The sequence below is a fragment of the Chionomys nivalis genome, chromosome 4 (genome assembly GCF_950005125.1).
Source record: "Chionomys nivalis chromosome 4, mChiNiv1.1, whole genome shotgun sequence".
Lineage (NCBI taxonomy): Eukaryota > Metazoa > Chordata > Mammalia > Rodentia > Cricetidae > Chionomys > Chionomys nivalis.
Window position 1 is genome coordinate 42960587 of NC_080089.1, and position 25905 is coordinate 42986491.

Below are 25905 nucleotides of genomic sequence, written 5' to 3' on the forward strand. Positions count from 1 at the left end.
TTCAATGCTAGGTGTGAACCCAGGTTGGTAAAGTATTCTGCTACTGAGCTAGGTCATCAGTCTATAAGTTGGGTTTTGATCTAGACTCTTATTACAGAGTGAAGAACCTACTAGATATGTCATACACCCATTCTTGTAACTGTAATTGCAACTTTGAGAAGCATTATCACACCTACACTGTGTGTTATACTTAATAAGTTTACACATTAACTAAACTAAACCATTTCTTCTACAAATAAGGAGATAGCCCAGCCAAAATTGCAAAGAAGAAGGAGTAAGCTAGTCTGGGTGGGAATCGTACCTAGATGGGAAACCAGATGCTACATCTTTTTCATCAGCTGTCATTGGAAATTGAAGATATTTTTGAGAACAAAGTGACAGCTACTCTGGCTGCTTCCCTACCGGGCAGCCACAGGTGCAAGAGTAGTCCTGGATATCAGAGACTAATGTGTGTGTGTGTGGGGGGGGGGCTGCAGGGCTAGTATTTGAGGACAGTACAATCCCTCCCAGTAGGATAGGGCTTAGCTGGGGGGCGGGGAGGACATGACACAGGAAGGGGCCGGGGACAACATCGCCTCTATCTACTCAGAAAAGTTAAAGCCCTCCCTCTCCTACAGGAGGAGCTGTGGTTTAAGCACCACCTGCAGAGTTTCACTTCCTAATGTGGGACCTAGGACCTGCTCTCCAACATTTAGATACAGTGCACAGCCTGCTACATCCACTCACTGACTTACTGCCACCAGAAGATCATGACTTTAGTTATAAATCAGAGGCCAGATAGCATTAATCCAGGACAAGTAAGGCAGCCTGCAGACTCACTTGTAGCATCACCATCCAGAGACAACCAGCCAAAGGAGGAGCTGGCATTAGAGATGTCAGACAGAGTCCGACGAGCTAGTACAGCCGGCACAGGTGGCTTAGGCACATCATACCCATCATCCTCATTTTCTGATTCCTCAGGGCCAGTGCTGGTGTGGGCTGTAGCCAAATTCCCTTCCCCTGGAATAAAGTTGGTATAAGCTATCGTTCTCTGCTGACATACTTCATTTGCTAACACACTTCAGCTCAGAGGGATCCACTCATTCGCCCATGTACACAACCATTTATTCCATTCAAAAGGTACTCAAATGTCTACTATGGGCCAAATACCATTTGAGGCCTGTAGATGGATAAAATAAAAACTCCACCTGCTCTTGCTGAACACGTCAACAGTCACTCTTGCTAAGGTCAACAGCTACTGATGCCAAGATTCAAGTGCTATTTTACAGCCTCCTACCCATATTTCACCTAAGAAGATCAGCCAAAGGGCTCGTGTGTGCAGGCTTCTTGAACTTTCATCTTGATAAACTATTTACCATGGGAACTACTCCCACACAAAAGAATTTCATCAATGTAATGGGAATAAAAGCCGCTAGTCCTGAGGTCCAGGCCATATAACACAGATGTCTCCAGGCCCCGGGAGGAGGAAAAGTTAGGAAATAGTGCCTAAAAAGGAAAGTGGGGCCCATTCTGTACATGAGTCAAAGACTTTTTGCCAAAGAGCATTGAGAATTATTTTCTCTTTGGATAAGCTGTCTTAACCGAATGTTACAGAGCACCCCTAGGGTTTTTTCTTCTTAGTCTTGAGACTGAGTCTTAGCTATGTAGGCTAGGCTGGCCTCAAACTTGAAATTCTTTTGCCTCAGACTCCCAAGCATTAAAATTACAGACAGGTGCTACCACACAAGGCATATCAATTTTAGTAGAAGACAGGCTACTCACCAAAGGTACTGTTTTCCGTTACAGAGAGTGCTTGGGACTGAATGTTATACATTGCTTCATACGTGCAGGTGTCAATCTGCTGGTCACAGTCACACGCTCTGAACCACAAAGAGGTACAATGATCTTCACAAACAAAATTCTGTTAATTGCAAACTCAAGAAGACTAACCTGTTTCTAACTGTCCTAGACCCTAATTCTTTCAAAACAACATATTCTCTTTGTACCTATACTATTTATAAATACTGTGAGACTGACTCATGACAAGCTAATGGTGTCCGTGTTCTGGAGGTCACTGTACCACAGTGGAAAACAATGCAACTGCTTATTGCTATTAGGGATGTAAACATTAGAGTCTAGATTTCTCTTTCTGCTTTACTTCTGACTAGGTAACGGTCTGTGCAATAAGAAAACAAGCAGGTGAAAGACAAGTGAATTATCCAAGTAAACACACTTAGCTCCAATTGGGGTTGCTGGGAGCATACCGTGAACTCTGGGTTGCCTCTAAAGGCCATTTGGGCTCTGGCTTCTGAATTCCTACAGGCCTAGATGTGGGAGTCATATACTCCGTGTCCTCTTCACTTTCTCCCTGCTCCCCAGATGGCAGTTTTGGCACAGGAAGAGGCCTGGAAGAATTAAAAAAAATAAATAAATAGTACCTAGGGTACTATCACTTCCACTGACCATGGCTAATATTTAGGAAAATATGCATCAACTACAAAATTTGCTTTGAGCTGATCCAAATGTTAAGCTGGGATAGACAGTTGATTCCAGTTACCCGCAACTCACAAGTAAGTTTTGTTACAGTGCTCCTGTTAGCATTGTTTTTCCCCCAAGGCATAAAACATGGAATAGCAAGTGGCTTTCTAACAGAATGCTAGAAATGTATAGCAAATCACAATACAAAAACCCATCATCTATGGGCTGGAGAGATGGCTCAGCGGTTGAGAGCATTGCCTGCTCTTCCAAAGGTCTTGAGTTCAATTCCCAGCAACCACATGGTGGCTCACAACCATCTGTAATGAGGTCTGGTGCCCTCTTCTGGCCTTCAGACATACACACAGAAATAAATAAATACTTAAAAAAAACCTCATCTATGGTAGTAAGATTATATAGCTTGTCAAAAGCATTTCTCTAAAGTATGACCACTTCTTCTCTTCATTATTTCCTATCAGAAAAATCTAAAATAAAGAGATAAAAAAGTAACCTGGATCATTAGCATCCTAGATTAGGTCCTACATGTTTGACTCTTAATCATTCATTTTTTTCTTCCTTTTTTTTTTTGGTAGTGAAGGGATCAAACATTGAACCTTGCATGTGCTAGACTGTATCTCTGTGCCTCTACTTCAGAGATTTTGCTACTACAGCACAAAGTATGTAATTCTCACTCAGCTTTCTTCAATAAAACTTCTCAGGAGCTGGAGAGATGGCTCAGTGGTGAAGAGCACTGATTGCTCTTCCAGAGAGGATCAGGGCACTATTCAAAGCACCCATGCAGCAACTCACAACCATCTGTAACTCCAGTTCCAGGGGACCTGATTCCCTCTTTTGGTACATCTGCATGAGCACTGCCTGCACATAGCATACAGGCATATATATTCAGGTACCACATAAAATAATTTAAAAAAAAAAGAAACAAAAACTTCCGCTGTCCCACCTTATGAAAGGAGACTAAGACAAAATAACAACTTCATAAGAAACATGACCTCACCTCATGCTTCTTGGAATAATTCTGAGTATCTCTTTCCCTTTTCACTTTTTTTGCACATCAACAAGAAACACTTGCATTTATTTGCCTTCCCTCATTTACATAATATTTTCCTGATTATAAAAGTAGTACACATTTTTGCTTGTTTGTTGTTTTGTTTTTGTTGTTTTTTAAGACAGGATTTCTCTGTAGCTTTGGAGCTTGTCCTGGAACTAGCTCTGTAGACCCCACTGGCCTTGAACTCAGAGACCTACCTGTCTCTACCCCACTGAGTGAGTGCTGGGATTAAAGGTGTGCACCACCACCACCTGGATGTTTGTTTGTTTGTTTGTTGAGACAAAGGTGCCCCCCCCCCACCCTCTCTCTAGCCCTGATTGTCCTAGAACTCATTCTTTACACCAGACTGGCCTCAAATTCTGAGACCTCTGCCTCAAGAGTGCTGGAATTAAGGGCATGTGCCACATGCCTGAAAACAGGCATCATTTAAAAATCATGTCACAGCAACATAACAAAACCAAATCTTTAAGAAGATTAATAAAAACAAAAGATTCAGCACAAAGGAAAAACATGAGAAGAAATATTTCAAAATATAAAACTCACAGCACTCAGAGGGCCAGAATAGTAGACTTGTGAGGTAACTTTTTGTTTAAGTTCATTTCTTATTACTTTTAGTTATAATAAAACTTGAGACACATAGGCGTGTCTATAAATGGGTATGTGCAAATGAGTGCAGGTGCCCAAGGAGGCCAGGGGCATTGGATCCCCTGGAGCTGAAGTTAGAGATGGTTATGAGCCTCCTTGTGGGTGCTGGGAATCTAACTCAGGTTCTCTGGAAGAATACCAAGTATCTAAACAACTGAGCCACAGCCACTTGTTTGTTTTGAGAAGGAGTTTTGCTAGCTTGTAAACTTGTAGCAATACTACTTACTGCCTTAGTATCTCAAGCACAGGATACAGGCATGCACCAACAACATCCAGTTTAGGATTCTGAGTTTGAAGACATCACTATCTACCTAGGGAGACCTTATCTCATAAAAAAAAGGAAATACCCACTGCACGAAATGAATACAACTCTAATATGCTTACCTGGCAGCCAGAGAGTAAATGGCATTGGCAGATGAGGAAGGCTTGATTTTTGGGTGCTCACTCTCTGGACCCGCTGTTGGGCTGCTATTCATATTCTGCAAAGTAAGAAAAGGTATTAAAAAAAAACCCTTTCCCAACTACAGTTAAGTATCTCCTCTTACTGAACCTACTGGTGGAAAAAACTCACAAAAATATTAACACAGACCTCCCAAATCCAAGAGTTATAACATCTGACAAAAGAACTGCTTATAGCCAGGCAGTGGAGGCACATGCCTTTAAACCCAGCACTCAGGAGGCAGAGGCAGATGGATCTCTGAGTTTGAGGCCAGCCTGGTCTACAGAGTGAGTTCCAGGACTGACTGACTCCATAGCTACTGAGAAACCCTGTCTCAAAAAAAAAAAAAAAGAAAAGAAAAGAAAGAATTGCTTATAGATACTGATTCTGAAGGAATTTCAAGTGGAAGAGTCAGAAGAAAGCTAGGAAATACCTTATTCATTCTAATTCTAAAAACAGATGAAATAAAATTAGTTGTCTATAGAAATATTACTTCTAGCATAAGTAAGTCTACATCTAAGCTCAACAGATGTTCTCACTGATGCTACTCCAGAATGCCACCATTTGGAGCCATTCAAATGTTACCATTTTTTTCTGTGAAACCAAGAGTCATCTAAGTGTTATTACAGTGCTAAACTGTATTTTTCCCATTCTATCTCTTCATTAGCTTCCAACCTCCTTTTCAATTTACCCATCTAAGTTCATTCCAAATTTGAAGTCTGTTAGCCAGTTTAGGAGAGAGTTCACGTCTTATGTCTTTCCACGTACTGACTGCTTCCAAGCCTCTGTGAATTCCTTTCAGCACTCTAAAGGACTCATCTAACCTAACTTCTGGTAAACACTCCCACGTGGTCACTGGCACCAGATACTCTACACTACACTACATAGAGACACATTTTTTTTATTTTTATTTATTTATTTATTTTTGGAGGCAGGGTTTCTCGCCTAACAGCCCTAGCTGTCTCCCTCCAGGAGACCAGGTTGGCCTTGAACTGAAGTCTGAGCGCCTCTGCCTACAGTGGGATTAAAAGTATTTACCACCACACCCAGTCCAATAAAAACACTTCTGACCATAAAATGCCACCCACAGATACTCCTAAGCAAAATGGTCTAAAATTCAGGACTTACCATGGAAGTGTCCAGACTAAATGTGCTTCCCAGCCTAGGAACATCTGCTCTGGATTCCACTTGTGAGGGCAATGAAAAGGGAAGTGAGTGCCGATTGGTCAGTTCTCTTCCAGTCCAAGGATCACTAGGGCTTGGGGTAGTTACTGGTACTTTAGGGATTGGCCGAGGCAACCATGAGTCCCCTGGGCGGCTAGAGGGGACAGGGGGCAGTTTGTCTCTAGATGGACAATCGCCTGGTGTACAAGGCAGGGGGCGTCTCTGAGGACGTGTTTCTGCTCCAACAGAGTAAGGCCGGTCTGGAGGGGGTGGTGGTGGAAGATCTCGAAGTGTGGGAGGTATTGGTAATGGTTTGTCTTTATGAAGGGAGCCAGAAGCAGCCTATGGAAACAAGATGGGAACAAATCAATCAAAACCACTTTTATATAAGAAAAGCCCATCAAAGTGCAGAAATGGATAATGCTTTGCCTTAGAATTAGTCCCCAGAACTGAAGTGCTGGGAGGAACAGATACTCGCTGTTGTAGAAGGTCAAGTCTTGGTGGCACTGGAGGAAGGGAAGCTTGTGGGGCCATGGAGAATGGAGAGGAAGGCCTTTCCACCTAGAACCGATGAGATTGAAAGGGTTACTCTTGTTTAGGGAACAGCATCTTTCAATCCTAATGCTGGAGACAGCAAATACTATGTGATCATAGGTACTGGGTCACACAAACCTATAAAATCGCAGATATTTTTGAAATCCTGGACTATGTTTATATCACCGTAAGAGGGCACTCTCAATCAGACACTCTCAATACGAAAGAGATTCCCTTACAATTTTAAAAACTACTACAATACTCTATCTCTTTATCTTTGGAGGAAAAAAAGACTATTATCAAGATTAAAACTAGGTAAATGTGCTTGCTGTGCAAGTCTGGCAACCTGAGTTCAACCCTTGGAATGCACATAAAGGTGGAAGGAGAGAACTGACCCTACAAAGTTGTCTTCTAGGGGCTGGAGAGAGGGCTCAGCAGTTGAAAACACTGGCTGCTCTTCCAGAGGTCCTGAGTTCAATTCCCAACAACCACAAGGTGGCTTGCAACCATCTCTACTGATATCTGATGCTCTCTTCTGGCATAAAGGCGTGAGTGCAGATAAAGCACTCATAAACATAAAATAAATCTTAAAAGCAAACAAACAAATAAGACCACAAAATTGTCTTCTGACCTCCATAGGAAGGCCATGGCACTCCCGTCCCCTTACAGATAATCATGTACAAACACACACACACACACATACACACACACACACAAATAATAGTAAATAAAAAAAATTAAAGACAAAATATTTATATTATCTGGAAAAAGAAAATTAAGTAAAATTTCTAAAAACAACCAAAATATGCAGGACATTGGAGAGACGACAGACTAGTTGAAGCCTCAAAAAACCAGGCTCTACCTCAGGTGAAAATTCAGCTTAATATTAGAACTAAAAATGTTAAGTTATTCACCAAGCTAACTCTTACTCCAGCGCTTGCTGACTTCCCCTAAAGACCTCCAATCTATATATAGTGCCCCCTTTGTTCAAAGACCCCAGAAAGTTACTCTTCCACCTTTTCACAGAGATTTTTTGTTGTTGTTGTTTTTGAGACAGAGTTTCTCTGTATAGCTTTGGAGCCTGACCTGGAACTCACTCTGTAGACCAGGTTGGCCTCGAACTCACAGAGATCCACCTGCCCCTGTCTTCGAAGTGCTGGGATTAAAGGCATGCACTACCACTGCCAGGCCAGAGATATTTTTCAAGATTTATTTTTACGGCCGGGCGGTGGTGGCGCACGCCTTTAATCCCAGCACTCGGGAGGCAGAGGCAGGCGGATCTCTGTGAGTTCGAGACCAGCCTGGTCTACAAGAGCTAGTTCCAGGACAGGCTCCAAAAAACCACAGAGAAACCCTGTCTCGAAAAACCAAAAAAAAAAAAAAAACCAAAAAAAAAAAAAAAAAGATTTATTTTTACTATTTTTAATTATGTATAAGTGTCTGTGTGTAGTCATTTGTATATGGGTGCAGGTGACTACAAGATTACAAATTTGGATCCTTCAGGAACTGGAGTTACAGGTGACTGTGAGGTGTCGCACATGGATACAGGGAATCCAATTTGGGTCCTCTAGAAGAGTACCATATGTTCTTAACCATTGAGCAATCTCTCCAGGCTCCTAGAAAGATATTTCAAGGGCATAGTTCCCTCAAAAACGGAAAAAGACAACATGGGATGCAAGAAATAGGTCTTTGCAGAGGAGAGGCAATCAGGTCCATGAGAGGAAAGGATGACAGGGAAGCAGTCCATGTAGAGAATGAGCAGAGCAGATGGAAGGTGCACAGATGACTGCTGAGATCACAGCACTGTATTATATGCTACCTTCTGCACTGGACAGTTTGCTGATTGCATTCCTTTCTTTTTTTTTCTTTTCAGTTTTGAGAGACAGGGTTTCTCTGTGTAGCCCTGGCTGTCCTGAAACTTGCTCTGTAGACCAGGCTGACCTCAAACTCACAGAGATCCTCCTGCCTCTGCCTCCCAAGTGCCGGGATTAAAGGTGTGTGCACCATCATCACTGCTGGGCTTAGCATTTATTTCTTAATGAAGCCTCTTGAGAAGATGCTTTAAAACATAGTCTTCTTATTAGTGACAGATGCAAACTGAAAACTAGAAATATAATTATTTCAGGAAAAACAGGAAGTTAGGTTGTAAAAAAACAAAACAAAGAACCCCCAAACCTTTAACTTTATACAACAAATACACACACCCCTCAGATCAATGATGTGGCTCAGTGGTAGCAGTCACGTGCCTAGAGCTCAAGTCCAAGGTACAGCGCAGAAAAAGAAACAAAACATACAACAACAAATGAAAGCTGCCGGGTGTGAAGAACCGGGCAGCGCCATGTTTTCATACACTTTTATGGTAAGATTTTAAGGAGGAAAAGAGAGTCAAATTTTAATATCGTCTAAAAGTTAATATATAACAAACTGAAAGCTATAAAGAATAGAATAAGAAAACACTGTTCATGTGCCATTCAGTGAAGAAATGAATACTAGTGTCTTTATAAAATTCTCAAGCATCTCCCTCCCTCAATCCTCAGTTCTAACAAAGGAAGAAAGCCTCCCAGGGTAGCCCTGACTTCCCTGATGATGAACTACAAGTACAAACCCTTTCCTCCCCAAGTTGCTTTTGGTCAGTGTTTTATCACAACAACAGAAATGCTGACTAAGACATTTCTCTAACACCAAGTTGTATCTTCAATGCCCCCGAATTCCAGTCTTACCTTGGCACCTGCCAACTCCTTCATCATGAAGAGAGAATCATCAGCTCGTTCATCATCATCATCATCATAATTTGGGGAAGGAGCTCCTTCTGCTCCTTGCCTTAATAGACTGCCACTGCCTCTGGGGTCAAATGGATCCACCACGATGGGCTCAGTACCTTTGATTTCACATCGGCAGAATGGACAGCCCTGACCTTCTGACTCCTGCAGAAGAACAAATGAGAGTAACAGATATTCTGAAAGAATGTAACATACTCATCTCCTAGTAAGTACAGCTCCACAGATAAAAGTAGACTTAATGAAGAATATAATTCAGAGGTAGTGTGTGCTTAGCAGGCCCTGGAATTATTCCTCAGTGCCCAGAAGAAGAGAGAGATTAGGAGAAGAGTTAGGTACTGTGGCCCACCCTTGTAATGCCAGCATTTGGGAGGTCAAAGCAGAAGGCACAGGAGTTTGAAGTCATCTTCCAAAATTGATACGGTAGCCAGCAGTGCTTAAATGAGGCCTTACCTTAAACATCCAAATTGGGGGGGGGGGGGGGGAAGCAAGCAAGAGAAGGGGACTTAAAAAAATTGAACTTACCCCACCCTTCCTATCTATAAAGTATGTATAATACTCTCAGAGTAACCACACAGAGAAAACAGAGTTTGGATATCCATACCTGCCACGATGTAAGGCAGGATGTACACATGAGGTGTCCACAGGGCTCAATCTTCACATCCTTATCATTTTCAGCACATATTTTACATAGTTGAAATGTGGAGCCCATCTCACAGTATAATTCATATTGTTCCTTTGATGAAAAAATTGAGAGAAAATGTGTTGAATGAATGACATTAAATGTTAGCAACATGAAAACCAAAAGACTGTCAAATTTACTCAAATAGTGGTGCTGGAGAGATGGCTCAGTGATTAAGAGCACTGGCTGCTCTTCCCAGCACCCACATAGGAACTCCAGTTCTGATGCCTTTTTCTAATCTCCACAGATATACATGTATGTGGCATATACGCATTCATCCAGAGGTACAGGTACCCAGGCACATAAAAAAATTTATTCAAATAGCAATGTCACATTAGGTGCCGAGGAGATGGCTCCATCAGTAGAGAAACTGAATGAGAACCTGAGTTCAGATCCCCAGTACCACCTAAAAGGCACACACATCTGTAACCCTACGGCTGGGGGACAGAGACAGAGAGATCCCAGGGGCTCGATGCCCAGCCACCCAAGCCAATCAGTCAGGTCCAGATTCAATAAGAGACTCTATTTTTAAAAAATCGGGATGGAGAGTGACTAAAAAATGCTCATTGTTGACCTCGGTCAGGCCTCCTCATACACATGCAACACAACACCATACATGCACATACATACTCACTAATCTAATCAACAGTTTAAAATCTAACGGTTGTACTACTTAGACTATTACTGAGTTCTGAGAATACACCCAAAAGTTCAGCTCCAATGAATATAATTATAAAACAAAACTCACCTGGGTTACTTTGATATGATCTTGCGGTGTTGGTTCACATAAACCTGTCAGGTCAGGATTTTGACTTCGCCCATCAGGAAATAAATAGCTAGAAAGAGATTAATAATCCTTGCATTTCAATCAGGTCAAATTATCAGTGCAAAGTAAAACAGACAAATGAAATCTACCACTTTTTTGTTTGTTTGACACAGGGTTTCTCTGTAGCTTTAGGGACTGTCCTGGAACTTGCTCTGTAGGCTAGGATGGTTTGAATTCACAGAGATCCGCCTGTCTCTGCCTTCCGAGTATTAAACGCATGTGCCATCACTGCCCAGCTACCACATCTTTGAAACAATTAACAAGGGGCTGGAGAGATGGCTATTCTTCCAGAGGATCTGGGGTTTTGTTTGTTTGTTTTTATTTTGAGACAGGGTCTCACTATGTAGATCAAGCTGTCCTCAAATTTAGAGACCCACCTTCTTCTGCCTCCACACTGTTGGGATTAAAGGTCTGTACCACCACAGCCAAGAGGATCTAAGTTTGATTATTAGCAACCACTTGGAGGCTCACAAACTCTAACTCAAGTTCCAAAATTCTGATGCCCTCTTCTGGTCTCCTCATGTAACAGGCTTGCAAGTGGTGCCTATAGAGGCAGGCAGGCAAAATGTTCCCACGCGTAAAAATAAGTGATAAGCCATGGGTGTTGGCGCACAATTTTAATCCCAGCACTTGGGAAGCAGAACCAGGCAGGTCTCTGTGAATTGGAGGTCAGCCTGGTTTACAAAGTAAGAAGTAAGTTTTAAGCTAGCCAGTGCTACCTGGTGAGACCCTGTCTCTACAATCAAAACAAAATCCCCAAGCAACTATCACCTTGATCTGCAGGCTGTATCAAACACCTAGCTGATGGATCATAGTTTGTCAGCCTCTATTTTCAATGGCCATGAGGTATAAATATTTTTTTCTTTTATTTTTGATTGCTGAGAGAGGGCCTTGTTATGTAGTCCAGTTCCTGGAGTGCTGGGATTATGAGTGCATGCCATCATGCCCTGCGCTACGTTTGCTACTGAGTAGAAATCCCAATTTACAAGTGGTAGAACCGGAAGCAAATGAAGCCACTGAGATCATCTACAGTGATCTCAGCACCAGACTGTCCAGATGTTAGGAGCAGCACCTCTCCTTGCCTCAATGCTAATGTTGAGATGATACATAATGGAAAATGCCTTTTCTTAGTAACTTTAAAACACAATTGCTGTTCTGATACCCACTCAACAGTATTTTCAGTGTTTACTGACTGAAAATAAATTTAAATTCCTAAAGTAAGTAATTCAGGAGTAAGAACTTAGCCATAAATATTAGCCCAAGGCCTGAGGAAAAAAATAACTGCTGAATCAAACTAAAACTAGGCTGAAGGCAACTGAGGTCTGCTGTCACTGGAACATCTAATCACCCTTTCATTGACTAGTTAAAGAAGCAGCAGAATGGGGGCTGGAGAGATGGCTCAGTGGTTAAGAGCATTGCCTGCTCTTCCAAAGGTCCTGAGTTCAATTCCCAGCAACCACATGGTGGCTTACAACCATCTATAATGAGGTCTGGTGCCCTCTTCTGGCCTTCAGGCATACACACAGACAAAATATTGTATACATAATAAATAAATAAATAAATAAATAAATAAATAAATAAATAAATATGTGTGTGTGTATATATATATATATATATATATATATATATATATATATGCAGTAGAATGTCCTGATCCTTGCATAGCTTTTTATTCTAATTTTGCTTTAAAACTAAGTTATTTGGAAAAAGAGATAAAGTTTATTCGTGGCACTAACTAAAACAACAAAGATAGCCAGTCTCACTTAGGGAGCCCCCCAAAAGAACAAAGCTGCTTCAACCTCAAGGCAGGGTAAGGTGGCATGTTAACACATTCCTGAAATTTTAGTCTGCAGAAAAAAACATGCAATAGAAGCCACTAATGAAGAAGCACTGGTGTCCCCAGTTCCTAGATGTTAAGAGACGACAGAAAGCAGTGATACTCACAAGCCTTCCCTGAAGCCATCAATCAGTGCTTGGAAGAGTGGTTTATTGTGTGGGATTGTCTGCAGAATGTTCCCATCAGCAGTAACGTACCCAATAGCCCACTGACCCAGACGAGTACAGCTCAGCCGGAAGATGTAACTGAGGACAGAGATTAGCAAAGTTTCAATATATATGCTATCAGACATAGAGACAGGATTTTTAAAAAAGACCATTAAGAATATCTTCTTCAGGGGAAAAGGATGAATATGAATAACAACAAAGTATATATGAAAACATAAATAATAAAACTCTTTTCTCGTGCAAACTTGAAAAGAATTTAAAGTAACTTTTTCAAGGGACTGGGGCATAGCTTAGGGGGAAAATGAATGTCTGCAGGCCTCAGTTCACTCTCTCCAACATAAAAAAAAAAAAAATCAACTCCTCTAATGATTCCATAACAGAAGCAAAATACCTCACTGTTCTATTTACTGGAGACAGGATTTTGATATATTTTTCAGGTTGGTCTCAAACCATTCTCCTGCTTTAGCTTTCTAAGCTCTTATGTCCTCGGACTCTAAGCACCCAGCATAAATCCCATTCTATATTGGCTTAAAAACATTTACTAGATCACATGAGTTGATTAAATCAATCCTATCCCCAAAACTGGGCTACTGGGGAACCAGTAAAAAATGATGTTCCTTTAACTCTAACAAAAATCATGAGAGAATGAAATTCAGAACAGACCTCTTTCCTTCAACCTGCCAGGTCTGTGAACCAACCTCAAGGTACTGACCTGCCAGGTTTGTGAATGAACTTCTGGAGCCTTGCTTTCACTTCATCATATGTCAGGAAAGCCATGTAACCAGGGTGAGTTACAGCAAGGCTGTTCCAATTTCTAAGCAAAGAGGACCAGGGCTAAAGAAATAAAAGATCAATCATAAACCATCTGGCTCAGACATACACCTTCAGAACAATGAAGAACAAAAGAAAAAAACTTCACCTCTCAAATATAAATTTGTCACAAGCTCTCTATTGGGACATATTTGTCTTTGGGAATGACAAATACATTTGGGAGAACAGACACTCTGAGAGTTCAGAATACAAGCTGTCTTGTACGGGGAGACAACTACACACAAGATTGCTCAGTAGCTCTTACCAGTATTAAAGTCAAACAGTGACAAACAAACCCCAGAAAAACAGAATAGGGCCTATATGTACAATTATTAAGCTCTTAATGAATGCTTACTCAAACTGGCACATACACACATTGAAGGACCAATACTTAGGACCTTTCTCAACTCTCAGACACACTTCCAATCTTGGGAATGCCTTTCCCTGTCTTTCTTAATAAACTGTCTCTATTTTCCCCACTCTCACAATTCTAAAATTAATAATACAAGTTCAAATTTTAATGTTTCTTTTGTTTACAAGTTTCTAAAATGAATTCAAACACTTTTGGATTGTGTTTATTTTTTTTAATATGTAGGAGTATTTTGCTTGCAAGTATGCAGGCAAACTACATGCATGTGTGATGCCCACAGGTCAGGACAGGACGTTAGATCACCTAGAACTAGGGTTACGGATAGTTGCAAGTCACCACGGAAATTGAACCAGAGTCCTCTGCAAGAGCAGCAAGTGCTGTTAACTGTTGAGCCATCTCTCCAGTACTGAACTGAAATGCTTTTAAGATAGACAAAATCCTTAACGTTACTTTTTTTTCCTAGTTGAGACGGGGCATTATCCTATAGGCCATGTTTGCTTCTAACTCACTCTTTAGCCCAGGCTGGCCTTGAACTCAGCAATCATCCTGCCTCAAAACCCTAAGTGGTAGGATTATAATTACAAGCCACCACACTCAGTTTTTATCTTTTTTTTTTTTTTTAAAAAGAGCTTTCTCTTCAGAAAGAGTACCAGGTTAGTCAATGACTTTAGTATCCTACCTGAAATAGTCGTGTAAAGATATCAAATTCAAAAACAGAAATATAATCATTGCAGGTCAGATCAATAGTGGACTTCAAAGCCATGGCCTCCAGCCCAGAACTGATGGGATGCACTTCATGAAGGGCTTGTCGAAAGCTCTTCCAAGGAACTATTGTCCTGAGGTGGAGTGGGGTGAGAGAAGGCACAATGAGATAATAGGCAACTGCAGATATGGACTGACTGTGATTTTCTTTTTTCTGTTTGTTTTTATTTTGTTTCATTTTTTCAAGACAGGGTTTCTCTGTTTAAGAGCTCTGGCTGTCCTTTAACTCAGACTGGCCTCAAACTCACAGAGATCTGACTACCTCCGCAGAGATCTGAATGCTGGGATTAAAGACGTGGCACCACTACCCTGCCTGAGTGTGATTTTCACAGTTTAGTTCAAAACCAGGTGTGATGGGTTAAGCCTTTAGTTCCAGCAGAGACACGTGGGTCTCTATGAGTTCCAGGCCAGCTAGGCCTAGTGAGATGCCATTTCCAAAGAAAAACTGGGTGTAGAGGTCTGCACCTCTCATTTCAGCATCGTGAGGCTGAGGAAGGGGATGGAAGTTCAAGGCTAACCAGAGTCCGCATGGTAAAAGCCTGTTTTAAAAAACACATAACCTCATCATCTTCCTTCTATGCTTCTAGGTTAGAACAAATTGCCTGTAGAAGGATGAGGTGATTAATATGTGACATTTTTGGCCAGAGAATTGTAGAAAATCATCTGTTACTCATTAGGAAGTTAACAAACATATCCCTTATTTTCTTCTTTCTGTTCTTAGTTTAAATATAATTTGATTTCTGTGAGAGATTTATTTTGGGGGGGTTGAGACAGGGTTTCTCTGTAGCTTTAGAGCCTGACCTGAAACTCACTCTGTAGACCAGACTGGCTTCAAACTCACAAAGATGGGCCTGCCTCTGACTCCTGAGCGCTGGGATTAAAGGTCTGCACCACCAACTGTTTGCCTATTTTTTGAAGAAAAAAGAAAAAAAGGTGGGGGGAGTGGCTCAGGAACTTTTGCATTGCTGCCTGGCCTCAAATTCCTGCCTCTGCTTCCCAAGAGCTGGAATTATAGTGTGCACTACCATGCCTAGCTAAGCATTAGCATTTTCTTTTTAATTAGTACATTCTTCACTGCTAAGGTTTGAAAACAGGACCTGAATCACTCTAGACAAGTGCTGTGCTGTACTGCAACGTAACTCAAATCCTGTAACTCTTACCAGCACCCAGGAGACAGAAGTAGGCAGATCTCCGAGTTCAAGATCAGCCTAGTCTAACACAAGAGCATTCCCAGGACAGTCAGGGTTACTCAGAGAAATCCTGCCCCCACCCCCCAAATACCAAAAACCAAACAAACAAACAAAACCAAACAAATGAGAGAGAGAAAGCAACTCATACAAACCATTTTTTTTTTTTTTTTTTTTTTTGGTTTTTCGAGACAGGGTTTCTCTGTGGTTTTGGAGCCTGTCCTGGAACTAGCTCTTGTAGACCAGGCTGGTCTCGAACTCACAGAGATTCACCTGCCTCTGCCTCCCAAGTGCTGGGATTAAAGGCGTGCGCCACCACCGCCCGGCCCATACAAACCATTTTTGAAAGCAATTAGGCAATACTTAGTAGAAGGGGGAAAAGTGAAACCCCATGACTTACCAGTAACATTCTTAGCTATGTGACTAAGGAGAATTTCTAGCCTATGAAAACAACTATGACACCACTCATTTAAGTTTGAAACAGCAATAATTTGAAATGTGGGGCTGAAGAGGTGGTTCAGTGTTAATGTCAGATATCACTGTTCCACAAGACCCAGGTTCAGTTTATAGCACCACATCCAACAGCTCACAACACCCTATAACTTCAGCTCCAGATCTGCCACCCTCTTTTGGCCTCTATACTACACTCACGTGTATAAATACACACAGATACACAGTTTAAAAAATTTAAACCAATAATTTGTAACGTAAATGCCCATTAACAGAATAGACAGGGAGAGAAAAGGAAGAATATTCATTCAATCAAAGAATACAGACTTCATCTCAATTGCAGTTTTATTTCTTTAAAGATTGGGAAAAGCTGGAAAGCCGGGCGGTGGTGGGACATGCTTTTAATCTCAGCACTTGGCAGGCAGAGCTCTGTGAGTTTTGAGGCCAGCCTGGTCTACAAGAGCTAGTTCCAGGACAGGTTCCAAAGCTACAGAGAAACCCTGTCTTGAAAAACCAAAAGAGCCGGGCGATGGTGGCGCACGCCTTTAATCCCAGCACTCGGGAGGCAGAGGCAGGCGGATCTCTGTGAGTTCGAGACCAGCCTGGTCTACAAGAGCTAGTTCCAGGACAGGCTCCAAAACCACAGAGAAACCCTGTCTCGAAAAACCAAAAAGAAAAACCAAAAGAAAAAAAAATTGGGAAAAATTGGACATAGTGGCACACACCTTTAATCCCAGCACTTGGAAGGCAGAGGCAGGCGGATCTCTGTGCGTTGGAGGACAGTTTGGTGACAGAGTGTGTTCCAGGACAGCCAGCGTCACAAAGAGAAGCTCTGTCTCAAAAAGATGGGAGAAAAAAAAATGTTCCAAAAAGCTGGGAAGTAAGCACATGCATTTGCCCCAAAGCGTGTCCATTTTTTTTTTTTTTCTGGTTTTCTCGAAACAGGGTTTCTCAATAGCTGTGTCCTGGTGCTTGCTCTGTAGACCAGGCTGGCCTCAAACTCAAGAGATCCACCTGCTTCTGCCTCCAGAGTGCTGGGATTATAAGTGTACACTATCCCTGACAGCTTTTTCATATTTTGGATATTTTTATTTATTTTGTTTTTTGAGAGGGTCTCATGTTGCCCAGGGTAGTTAGTTCTTATCTTCCTGCTTTTATCTCCCTAGTGCTGGGATTATAGCCACAAACCACCATTCCTGGTTTAAAAAGAAAAAAGAAAAAAAAAAGCTGGGTGTGGTGGTACATGCCTTTAATCCCAGCATTTAGCAGGCAGAGGCAAGTGAATCTGTGAGTTCCAGGACAGCCAAAGCTGTCACACAGAGAAGCTCTGTCTTGAAAAACCAAAATAATAATAACCACAACAACAATAATAATAACAATAACAGAACAAAATTTAAAAATAATTTAACTTTTTAAATTGTTATTGTTGATGGTAGTGTGTGCTAATGTGTGAGCGCAGAGGGTAAATGCTAAATTGTCAGGTCTGTATAGCAAGCACTTTACCCACTGAGCCATCTTGCTGACCCACTATGTTTTAAATATAATTTCAAATTCTAAACAAATATCTCTTAATATAAGCTTTAGTTTTTCATAGTTAGGTTTATCATCTAGAGACTTACTTTTCCCCAAAAGCTTTTCTCCAAAATTCTGCAGCATCTGCTTTAGTAATCCGAAAAGTGTCTCCTTGGAAGAGTCCACTTGGAAAGATGCCTTTCAGTTCTGCCAGCATGTGGCTGAAGATCAGGGATAATTTGGTTAGGTTTCGCCTACAAATGATCAAAGTACAATAATTAAAACAAAATTATTGATTTCTTTTAAATTTTGTTTTGTTTTGTTTTTTGAGGCAGGGTTTCTCTATGTAGCTCTCTGGCTGTCCTGGAACTCCCCCTGTAGACCTGGCTGGCCTCAAACTCAGAGATCCTCCTGCCTCCATCTCCTGAGAGCTGGGATTAAAGGTGTGAGCCACCACTGACAGCAAATTACTGATATTTTAAGTGCACTGAATTCATTATACAAAGTAGCTTAACATGAACATGAAAATAAGTTTATAATTTTTCGTCAATAATACTAAAAAGAATGGCAAACTATGAGAGGAAAAAGTGTGTTATTGAAAGAGCTACTGTTCTTTATGTAGGGCTTCAGGAATTATTTTGCTCTGGCAACAAATGAAAAGACGGCAATCTAATGTATCCCATCTCTCTCCCCATTCAAATAAATGTCATACAGTAAATAAGAAAAATGCCTGAAATCAAATATTTGTGCTTAAGCTAACAGGAACAAATTTGCTTTAGGCTTACAGATAAGAGATCTGTAACTTCACATATCCATGACCACACACACAAAAGAAATGCAGTGTCCAAATGTTGGTTAATACATCCAAGATGAAAGCATTGTCAATAATAACTATTTAAATGTCCAGACTTGACAAATATTTTCACTAAATCACACTCGGTGAAAACTGTACTAAAATTTCTAAATTTTACTAAACTACTTCTTTTTACCAGAAAATGAAACGTTAACATCCAAAGCAAATATGTACATATACTACCATTGTTCTTAACAATCAATTAACTTTGTCCTAGTAATCTCTACTTAATGGATGTGACTATAAAGACCCTATACAGTACCAATTTAACACAGGTGATGCCTCTAATTTTATCAGATTGTCCTCATTATCTCTAATGTCAGTACCACACAGAACAGGACTTAGATGTTTTAGATAATTAAATACCAACTCAACTACTAATTTGACATATTTCCATTGTCTTAATTTCCTATTTAGGTGCTCAAAACTCTATATTCTTATTATATAACTGGACAAAATCTCAAACCATGATTAATTATTGATGTTCTACAAAAAGCATCTATTTTTTTTTTTTTTTGGTTTTTCGAGACAGGGTTTCTCTGTGGTTTTGGAGCCTGTCCTGGAACTAGCTCTTGTAGACCAGGCTGGTCTCGAACTCACAGAGATCCGCCTGCCTCTGCCTCCCAAGTGCTGGGATTAAAGGTGTGCGCCACCACCACCCGGCTATAAAAAGCATCTTTAAAAGACATTTTCAGGCGGGCAGCTAGTTCCAGGGCAGGTTCTGAAGCTACAGAGAAACCCTGTCTCGAAAAAACAAAAATAAATAATTTAATTAATAAAAAAAAAGACATTTTCATCTATTATACTACAGGGTCACCATCAGGTGCTTTTTGTCTTTTCAAGATAAAATAAATGTAGCATGAATCAACTCTGACTTTGCAAACTGCTGCTGGGACATTTCTATTCAGCTTTAACATACCAGTTTCTGTTACCCTGATGTGTATGTTCTTTTTTTTTTTTTTTTTTTTGGTTTTTCAAGACAGGGTTTCTCTGTGGTTTTGGAGCCTGTCCTGGAACTAGCTCTGTAGACCAGGCTGGTCTCGAACTCACAGAGATCCGCCTGCCTCTGCCTCCCAAGTACTGGGATTAAAGGCGCGCGCCACCACCGCCCGGCTGATGTGTATGTTCTTCCTTGCACTCGTCTTCTGCTATTGACCAAAGTAGAATCTAAACTTACGATCAAGAACTCACCATACTTAGCCACATAACCTTTGACCTACAATTTGTTGTGCCTACAAGATGTGCTGGAATAAAGGCTGCGCAGACGTTGTGAGAGTGGCCAACCAATGACTGGCCCAGCCTGAATCCCATGCCACAAGAAGGAGCCCATCCCTGACTACCTGAAACGCCAGGACCCAGAGGACCCAGAGACTAGATACCCAGAGACCTAGGATAGAACCAAATAGCCCAGAGACCAAACATGACTGGCAAAAACAAAACAAAACAAAAAAGGTCAATGTAATGATGCCTAATGAGATTCTGTGAGATTCTGCTCTACTCATAGATCAGTTGTCATCAGAGAGGCTTCATTCAGCAACTGATGGGAACAGATGCAGAGACCCACAGCCAAACATTAGGTGGAGCTGTCGGGGGGGGGGGGGGGAGTAAGAATTGTAGGAGCCAGAGCAGTAAAGGATACCACAAGAAAACCTACAGCATCAACTAATTTGGGCTCATAGGGGCGGGCTCACAGAGACTGAACCGTCCACCAGGGAGCCTGCATAGGACTGACCCAGACACTCTGCATATGTTACAGTTATGTAGCTTGATCTACTTGTGGGATACCTAACAGTGGGAGCAGGAGAGGGGCTGTCTCTGACCTTTTTCCCTTTTTCTGTCGTGGAACTCACAGAGATTCGCCTGCCTCTGCCTTCTGAGTGTTGGGATTAGAAATGTGCACCATTACAAGGCTTTTGGAATCTATTCCTCATACTGGGATGCTTTGTCAACCTTAATGTGAGGGGAGGGGGGTCTTTTTTTAAATGTGTTTTTTTATGTACATAGGTATGATTCCCTGGACTGAAGTTATAGACAGCTGTGAGCTGCCATGTGGGTGCTGGGAATTAAACCCAGGACCTCTGGAAGAGCAGTCAGTGCTTACCACTGAGCCATCTCTTCGTCCCCCCGCACACACACACCTTTTTTTGAGGTGCTTAGTCTTACTGCAACTTGATAAGCCATGTTTGGTTGATATTCATGGAAGGGCCATCTTTTTATTTTTCTTTTATTTTTTTTATTTATTTATTTTTTTTGGTTTTTTGAGACAGGGTTTCTCTGTGGTTTTGGAGCCTGTCCTGGAACTAGCTCTTGTAGACCAGGCTGGTCTCGAACTCACAGAGATCCGCCTGCCTCTGCCTCCCGAGTGCTGGGATTAAAGGCGTGTGCCACCACCGCCCGGCCGGGCCATCTTTTTCTAAACAGAAATGGAGGAGGAGGAGGAAGAGAGCAGAAGAGAGGTTGCGGGGAGGGACTGGAAGGAAAGGAGGGAGAGGGAACTATGGTCAGGTTGTAAAGTTATCATCATCATCATTAAAATAGGGCTGGTACAGGACTGCCTCAACTAGATAGATACCTTGGGTTCAATTCAGTGTTAGGAAGGAGATTATACCCTAAGTAATATATGAAACAGAACTTAGCAGAACACTAAAGTGCCTAATGGGAACCTGAACCAAGTAATACAGAACATTATGCTAAATGTTAGCTTGTGAAGACAGGGAGAGCCTATGATTACCAATATATCCCAAACTACTGAAAACGTATGATGTGTAGAAGACACTGCTACAGGGCCAGCAACAATGGTTTCCATTCTCTACAGTTTCTTTTCTCTTCCTTTGTAATACCAGAACTTCAAAAACTACTCTGAGCAGAGTTAGAGAGAAGGCCAGAGTTAAGAGCATATACTGCTCTTGCAGAAAACAGGAGCTTCAATACCAACACCCACATCAGGCAGCTAACCTGTAATTACCTGTAATTCCCCTTCAAGGAAACCCTCTAGCAAATCCAATGCCTCTAGCCTCCACAGGCACTGTTAGTCGTGTACGTACGTACACACACACACACACACCATAGAAACTCCCTATCTTAGATTTCCATAGCTTTCTAACTGCTCACCTTATTTATCCATCAACAGGAGCACTTGAAAATGACACCATCAGAATTAACATTCGTTCTCATATCTGCTCTTTCTTCATAATCCTATTCCGTATTTAATGATGGTGTCTCTTATTTCCCATAAACAAAATTTTGGCTTCTTCCATTTCCCTTATTCTCATATTTGATTTGTCAAGTTTGAAGACAGTGTGTTTTCAATTCTCCTTTGAATTGTATTATTATTCTAATACAAATTCCTTACTGCTTTAGTTCTATGCAGGGTCAATCTTACCTTTCTATAAAATTTCATTTTTATTTAATGTAAACATTGTGTGTGTGTGTTTCAAGACAGGGTTTCTCTGTATAGCCCTGGCTACCCTGGAACTTGCTCTGTAGATCATGTTGGCCTCAGAGATCCACCTGCCTCTGACTTCAGAGTGCTAGGATAAAAGGCATGTGCTACAAATGCCAAGCTTCATTTTTATTTATTTTTTTTTAAAAATTATGTCTAGTAGGCTCTTCAACAAAGGTGTTCTCAAAGGTCTCTCCAAATGGTGACCTTTAAGTTGAACCTGAGAGAAGATAAAGACTCTTATGTTGGTATCTTCTGCTCTCCAAATATTTTTCCACTAAAAATCTACCAGATATAGTGTTGTGTGGAATAAGAAACAAAAATGCATGCCAAAATAATAATGGACAGAAAGCTTTTATAAATCTATGGAGTAAGCCACAAAAAAAGGGAAAGCTATTGATGGTAAGGAAGTAATGGTACCAGCTCCCTAAGATGAGTTGAAAGTGCTGACTGAAATAGTTACTGAAAATCAATTTAAGACATTTTCCTATTCAAAGAAAGAGCTCCTCTTCCCCAAGCCAGCAGACATTGCTTAAAACCACCAGAGGTGCACCACAATCATACTTCTCAAGAGCAAACAGTAAGTCTCTAAAAACTCATGGGTTGGAGTTTTCTAAGAGATCTGAGTTGGAATTTTGCCCAAGGCATTGGGCTTAGGATTCTGTGTCTACAGTGTTATTAGCAGAATCTATCTTTTTTTTGGTAACAGTCCTAGCTGTCCCGGAACTAGCTCTTGTAGACCAGGCTGGCCTCGAACTCAGAGATCTGCCTGCCTCTGCCTCCTGAGTGCTGGGATCAACAGACACTTCTTTGGGTGTATGGCTAGGTAGGCAGTACTTGTTAAAGTCCAGTCAGCAGTTATCAGTTCCCACACTCTATCATTCTCCAAAGACCAATGGATAACACAACCACTTCATCTTCTGCAATATGCTGAAGACGGAACTTTTTGTTACAAACTCCCAATAGCTGCAAGAAGCACAGGCCTTTCTGTAACAGCACAGAAAGGTCATTCTGTACTTCTTTTGGCTCTAACCACCCACATCTAAGGAACTGCAAACTGACTTTATGGCCTTCAACTTCCCCTTCCCTTCTCACAATTTTCCCATGATTAACTGCTGATTCTATGTGCAAAATCAGTTTTGTTTTTTTGGTGCTAGGGATCAAACCCCATGGCCTTGTTTCTCAAGGGGAAGCAGTCTGCTGCTGAGCTACATGACCAATCCAGCATCAATACTTTTTTGGAGGGTGCTGGTTGTGAGACAAGGTCTTGCCTAGCTGGCTAGGTATTCACTATGTGATACAAGCTGGTCCTTCTGTTTGTTTTGTGTTTTGAGACAGGGTCTCTCTACACAGCCCTGGCTATCCTGGAACTCACTATGCACACCAGGCTGTCCTTGATCTAGAGATCCACCTGCCTCTGATTAATGGTAACAGGGCACCACCACTCAGGCAGGTCTTAAATGCATAGCAACCCTCATGCCTCAGCCTCCCAAATGCTGTGATTACAGACCTACAATGCCAGTTTCAGTCTTCTTTAAAAAGTCAATATTAATCTGTCTCAGCACTAGGGAGGCAGAGACAGGTTCTGTATCTCACAGACCTCTGAGTTCCAGGCCAGCCAAGGCTATACACTAACACCCTATCTCAAAACAAAACAAAATTAAAAACAAACAAATGAATAACAACAACGAAAAAATAGCATGATTATTTGATTATTTCTATTCAGCCTACTTTAGGTATGAAGTAACAACTGTACTGATTATAATTTCATCTAATAATGAACTAAGATTTGTACATTGCTAATAATATAAAAGTACATTAGATAGGTAATTATATATAAAAGATTAGATAGGTAATTATAGCTCCTGTTTTATCTTTAAAAGTGAAAAAACAGGGCTGGAGAGATTGTTCAGCAGTTAAGAGCACTTGCCTTATAAGCTTGAGGACCTGAACTCAAATCCTCAGATCCCATTTGAAATTGGACATGATAGTACATAGCTCTAACACTAGCACTGTGAGAAGAGCAGAGACCGGAAGTTTGCTGGCCACCAGTCTCAGTCCATGCTCAGTGAGCAATGTCTCAAGGGAACAGGGTGGAGAGTGCTAAGAGTGTGTTGGGCTGCAATAGTGGCGCACGCCTTTGATCCCAGCAGTCAGGAGACAGAGGCAGGTGGATCCCTGAGTTGAGGACAGCTAGGTCTACAGAGAGTTCCAGGACAGCCAAGGCTACAAAGAAACTCAGTCCTGAAAAACCAAAAAAGTAAAAATATGAAAATAAATAAATAAGCAAACAAATACATAAATAGTGAATGGGCAGAAGCAGGTGGATCTGTGAGTTTAAGATCTGCCAGGGTGACATCCCTTCCCCCAAAAAAGAGGAGTAGTAACTCTTTCGTGTGTTAGTGAGAATGCCTCATCCTCTGAAATGCTATGATGTTCAAAAAGTAAACGGTAGCTGAGAGGGAAGCATTAAAGATGGAGACTCTCCACAGGAAGCAATGAATGATGTCTAGGCAGTGAAAGCAGGACAGTCACATAGTCAAGGTTACAGTTCTGTGAAACTCCTTTGGTAGTGATAAATTTCCAGCTGACAAGATCTCATTTATAGTAACAGTCAAGAAGACCAGGATCGAAGTGTATTTCCTGTCCTGTTAACATAGTGGACTTGGGCAGTTTTTTAACCCCTGTGGGCCTCTACAATATCAGATATGTTCAGAGGAAGCACAAATAGCCCCATCAATAAAAAACTATGGATTTATGCCATTCCATTTATATTCAAAGTGGGAAAGAAATCTGAACTTGATCATTTAATTTAGATTCCTAAGACTGAAGAGGAAACACAAAAGATCACCAGTGCTTATCCTCCTAAGTCTGAGGACTAGAAGCTACATCAAGAAATTATGCCGTGGGGTTGAGACAAGCAGCAAATAAAGCATTTTCTGTTTAAGAGTAAGGACCTGAGGTTAAAACCCCAGAACCCATAAAAAGCTGAGCACAGTCGTACTTATTTGTAATCTCAGTGCTCCTACACAAAATGGAGGGTGGTGGGATGGTGGGGACAGGAAAATTCCTAGAGGCTCTAGGCCAGGAGTGGCAGCAACAGAGACCCTGCCTCAAGTAGAAAGTAAGGCCAGACCTTCATGCCTATGCAATGGCACATACATATACATATTCTATACACACACACACACACACACACAAATTTATTATTTGTAAAGTATATTTCCTTTTTGCCTGTCAACGATACAAATTAACTAATGTCTTATGTTATTTACATAAGTAACTACTTACATGGAGCCTACCCAAGGCCAGAAAAATGAATCTAACTTGGTAAAGTACTGTTATCTGTACTAGGGACTTGCTAAATCCAAGAACCTAGGAAGTACCATGCCTAAAGAATTTTACACTTTCTAAAGAAATAACAGACACATTAAATAATAATAAAAAAAAAATCACCTTAGTCATTTCAAACAAAACTCATCCCAAAATGGTTCAAAAATTTAAAGAGGTTTAGTTTTGTTTTGTTTTCTTTGTTTTTTGAGACAAGGTTTTTCTGTATAATAGCCCTGGCTGTCCTGGAACTAGTTTTTTTTTTTTTTTTTTTTTTTTTTTGGTTTTTCGAGACAGGGTTTCTCTGTAGCTTTGGTGCCTGTCCTGGAACTAGCTCTTGTAGACCAGGCTGGCCTCGAACTCACAGAGATCCGCCTACCTCTGCCTCCCGAGTGCTGGGATTAAAGGCGTGCGCCACCACCGCCCGGCTTGGAACTAGCTCTTATGGAGCAGGCTGGCCTCAAACTCACAGAGATCCACCTGCCTCTACCTCCTGAGTGCTGGATTAAAGACGTGCACCACCACCACCACCCGGCAAGGTCTAATATTTTTAAAGAAAAGAAAGTATTTTATTTTTAAAAGCAATTGTTTGCCT

General features: G+C 41.3%; 1 protein-coding gene across 2 annotated transcripts in view; it reads right to left on the reverse strand.

The window, feature by feature from the left end:
- The window catches only part of Cbl (Cbl proto-oncogene), an 86439-nt gene that overhangs the window by 9207 nt on the left and 51327 nt on the right, over positions 1-25905 (reverse strand). Inside the window, exons 3-15 of one of the 2 annotated variants that reach the window (XM_057768535.1) lie at positions 17793-17939; positions 14454-14610; positions 13307-13428; positions 12535-12672; positions 10513-10600; positions 9687-9818; positions 9026-9229; positions 6201-6332; positions 5736-6113; positions 4553-4647; positions 2244-2384; positions 1762-1859; positions 820-999 (exon numbers count right to left, since the gene is read on the reverse strand). In XM_057768535.1, the coding sequence (XP_057624518.1) occupies positions 820-999; positions 1762-1859; positions 2244-2384; positions 4553-4647; positions 5736-6113; positions 6201-6332; positions 9026-9229; positions 9687-9818; positions 10513-10600; positions 12535-12672; positions 13307-13428; positions 14454-14610; positions 17793-17939 (2012 nt within the window). The remainder of the gene's footprint in view (positions 1-819; positions 1000-1761; positions 1860-2243; positions 2385-4552; positions 4648-5735; positions 6114-6200; positions 6333-9025; positions 9230-9686; positions 9819-10512; positions 10601-12534; positions 12673-13306; positions 13429-14453; positions 14611-17792; positions 17940-25905) is intronic. The other variant, XM_057768536.1, reaches the window with a different exon arrangement.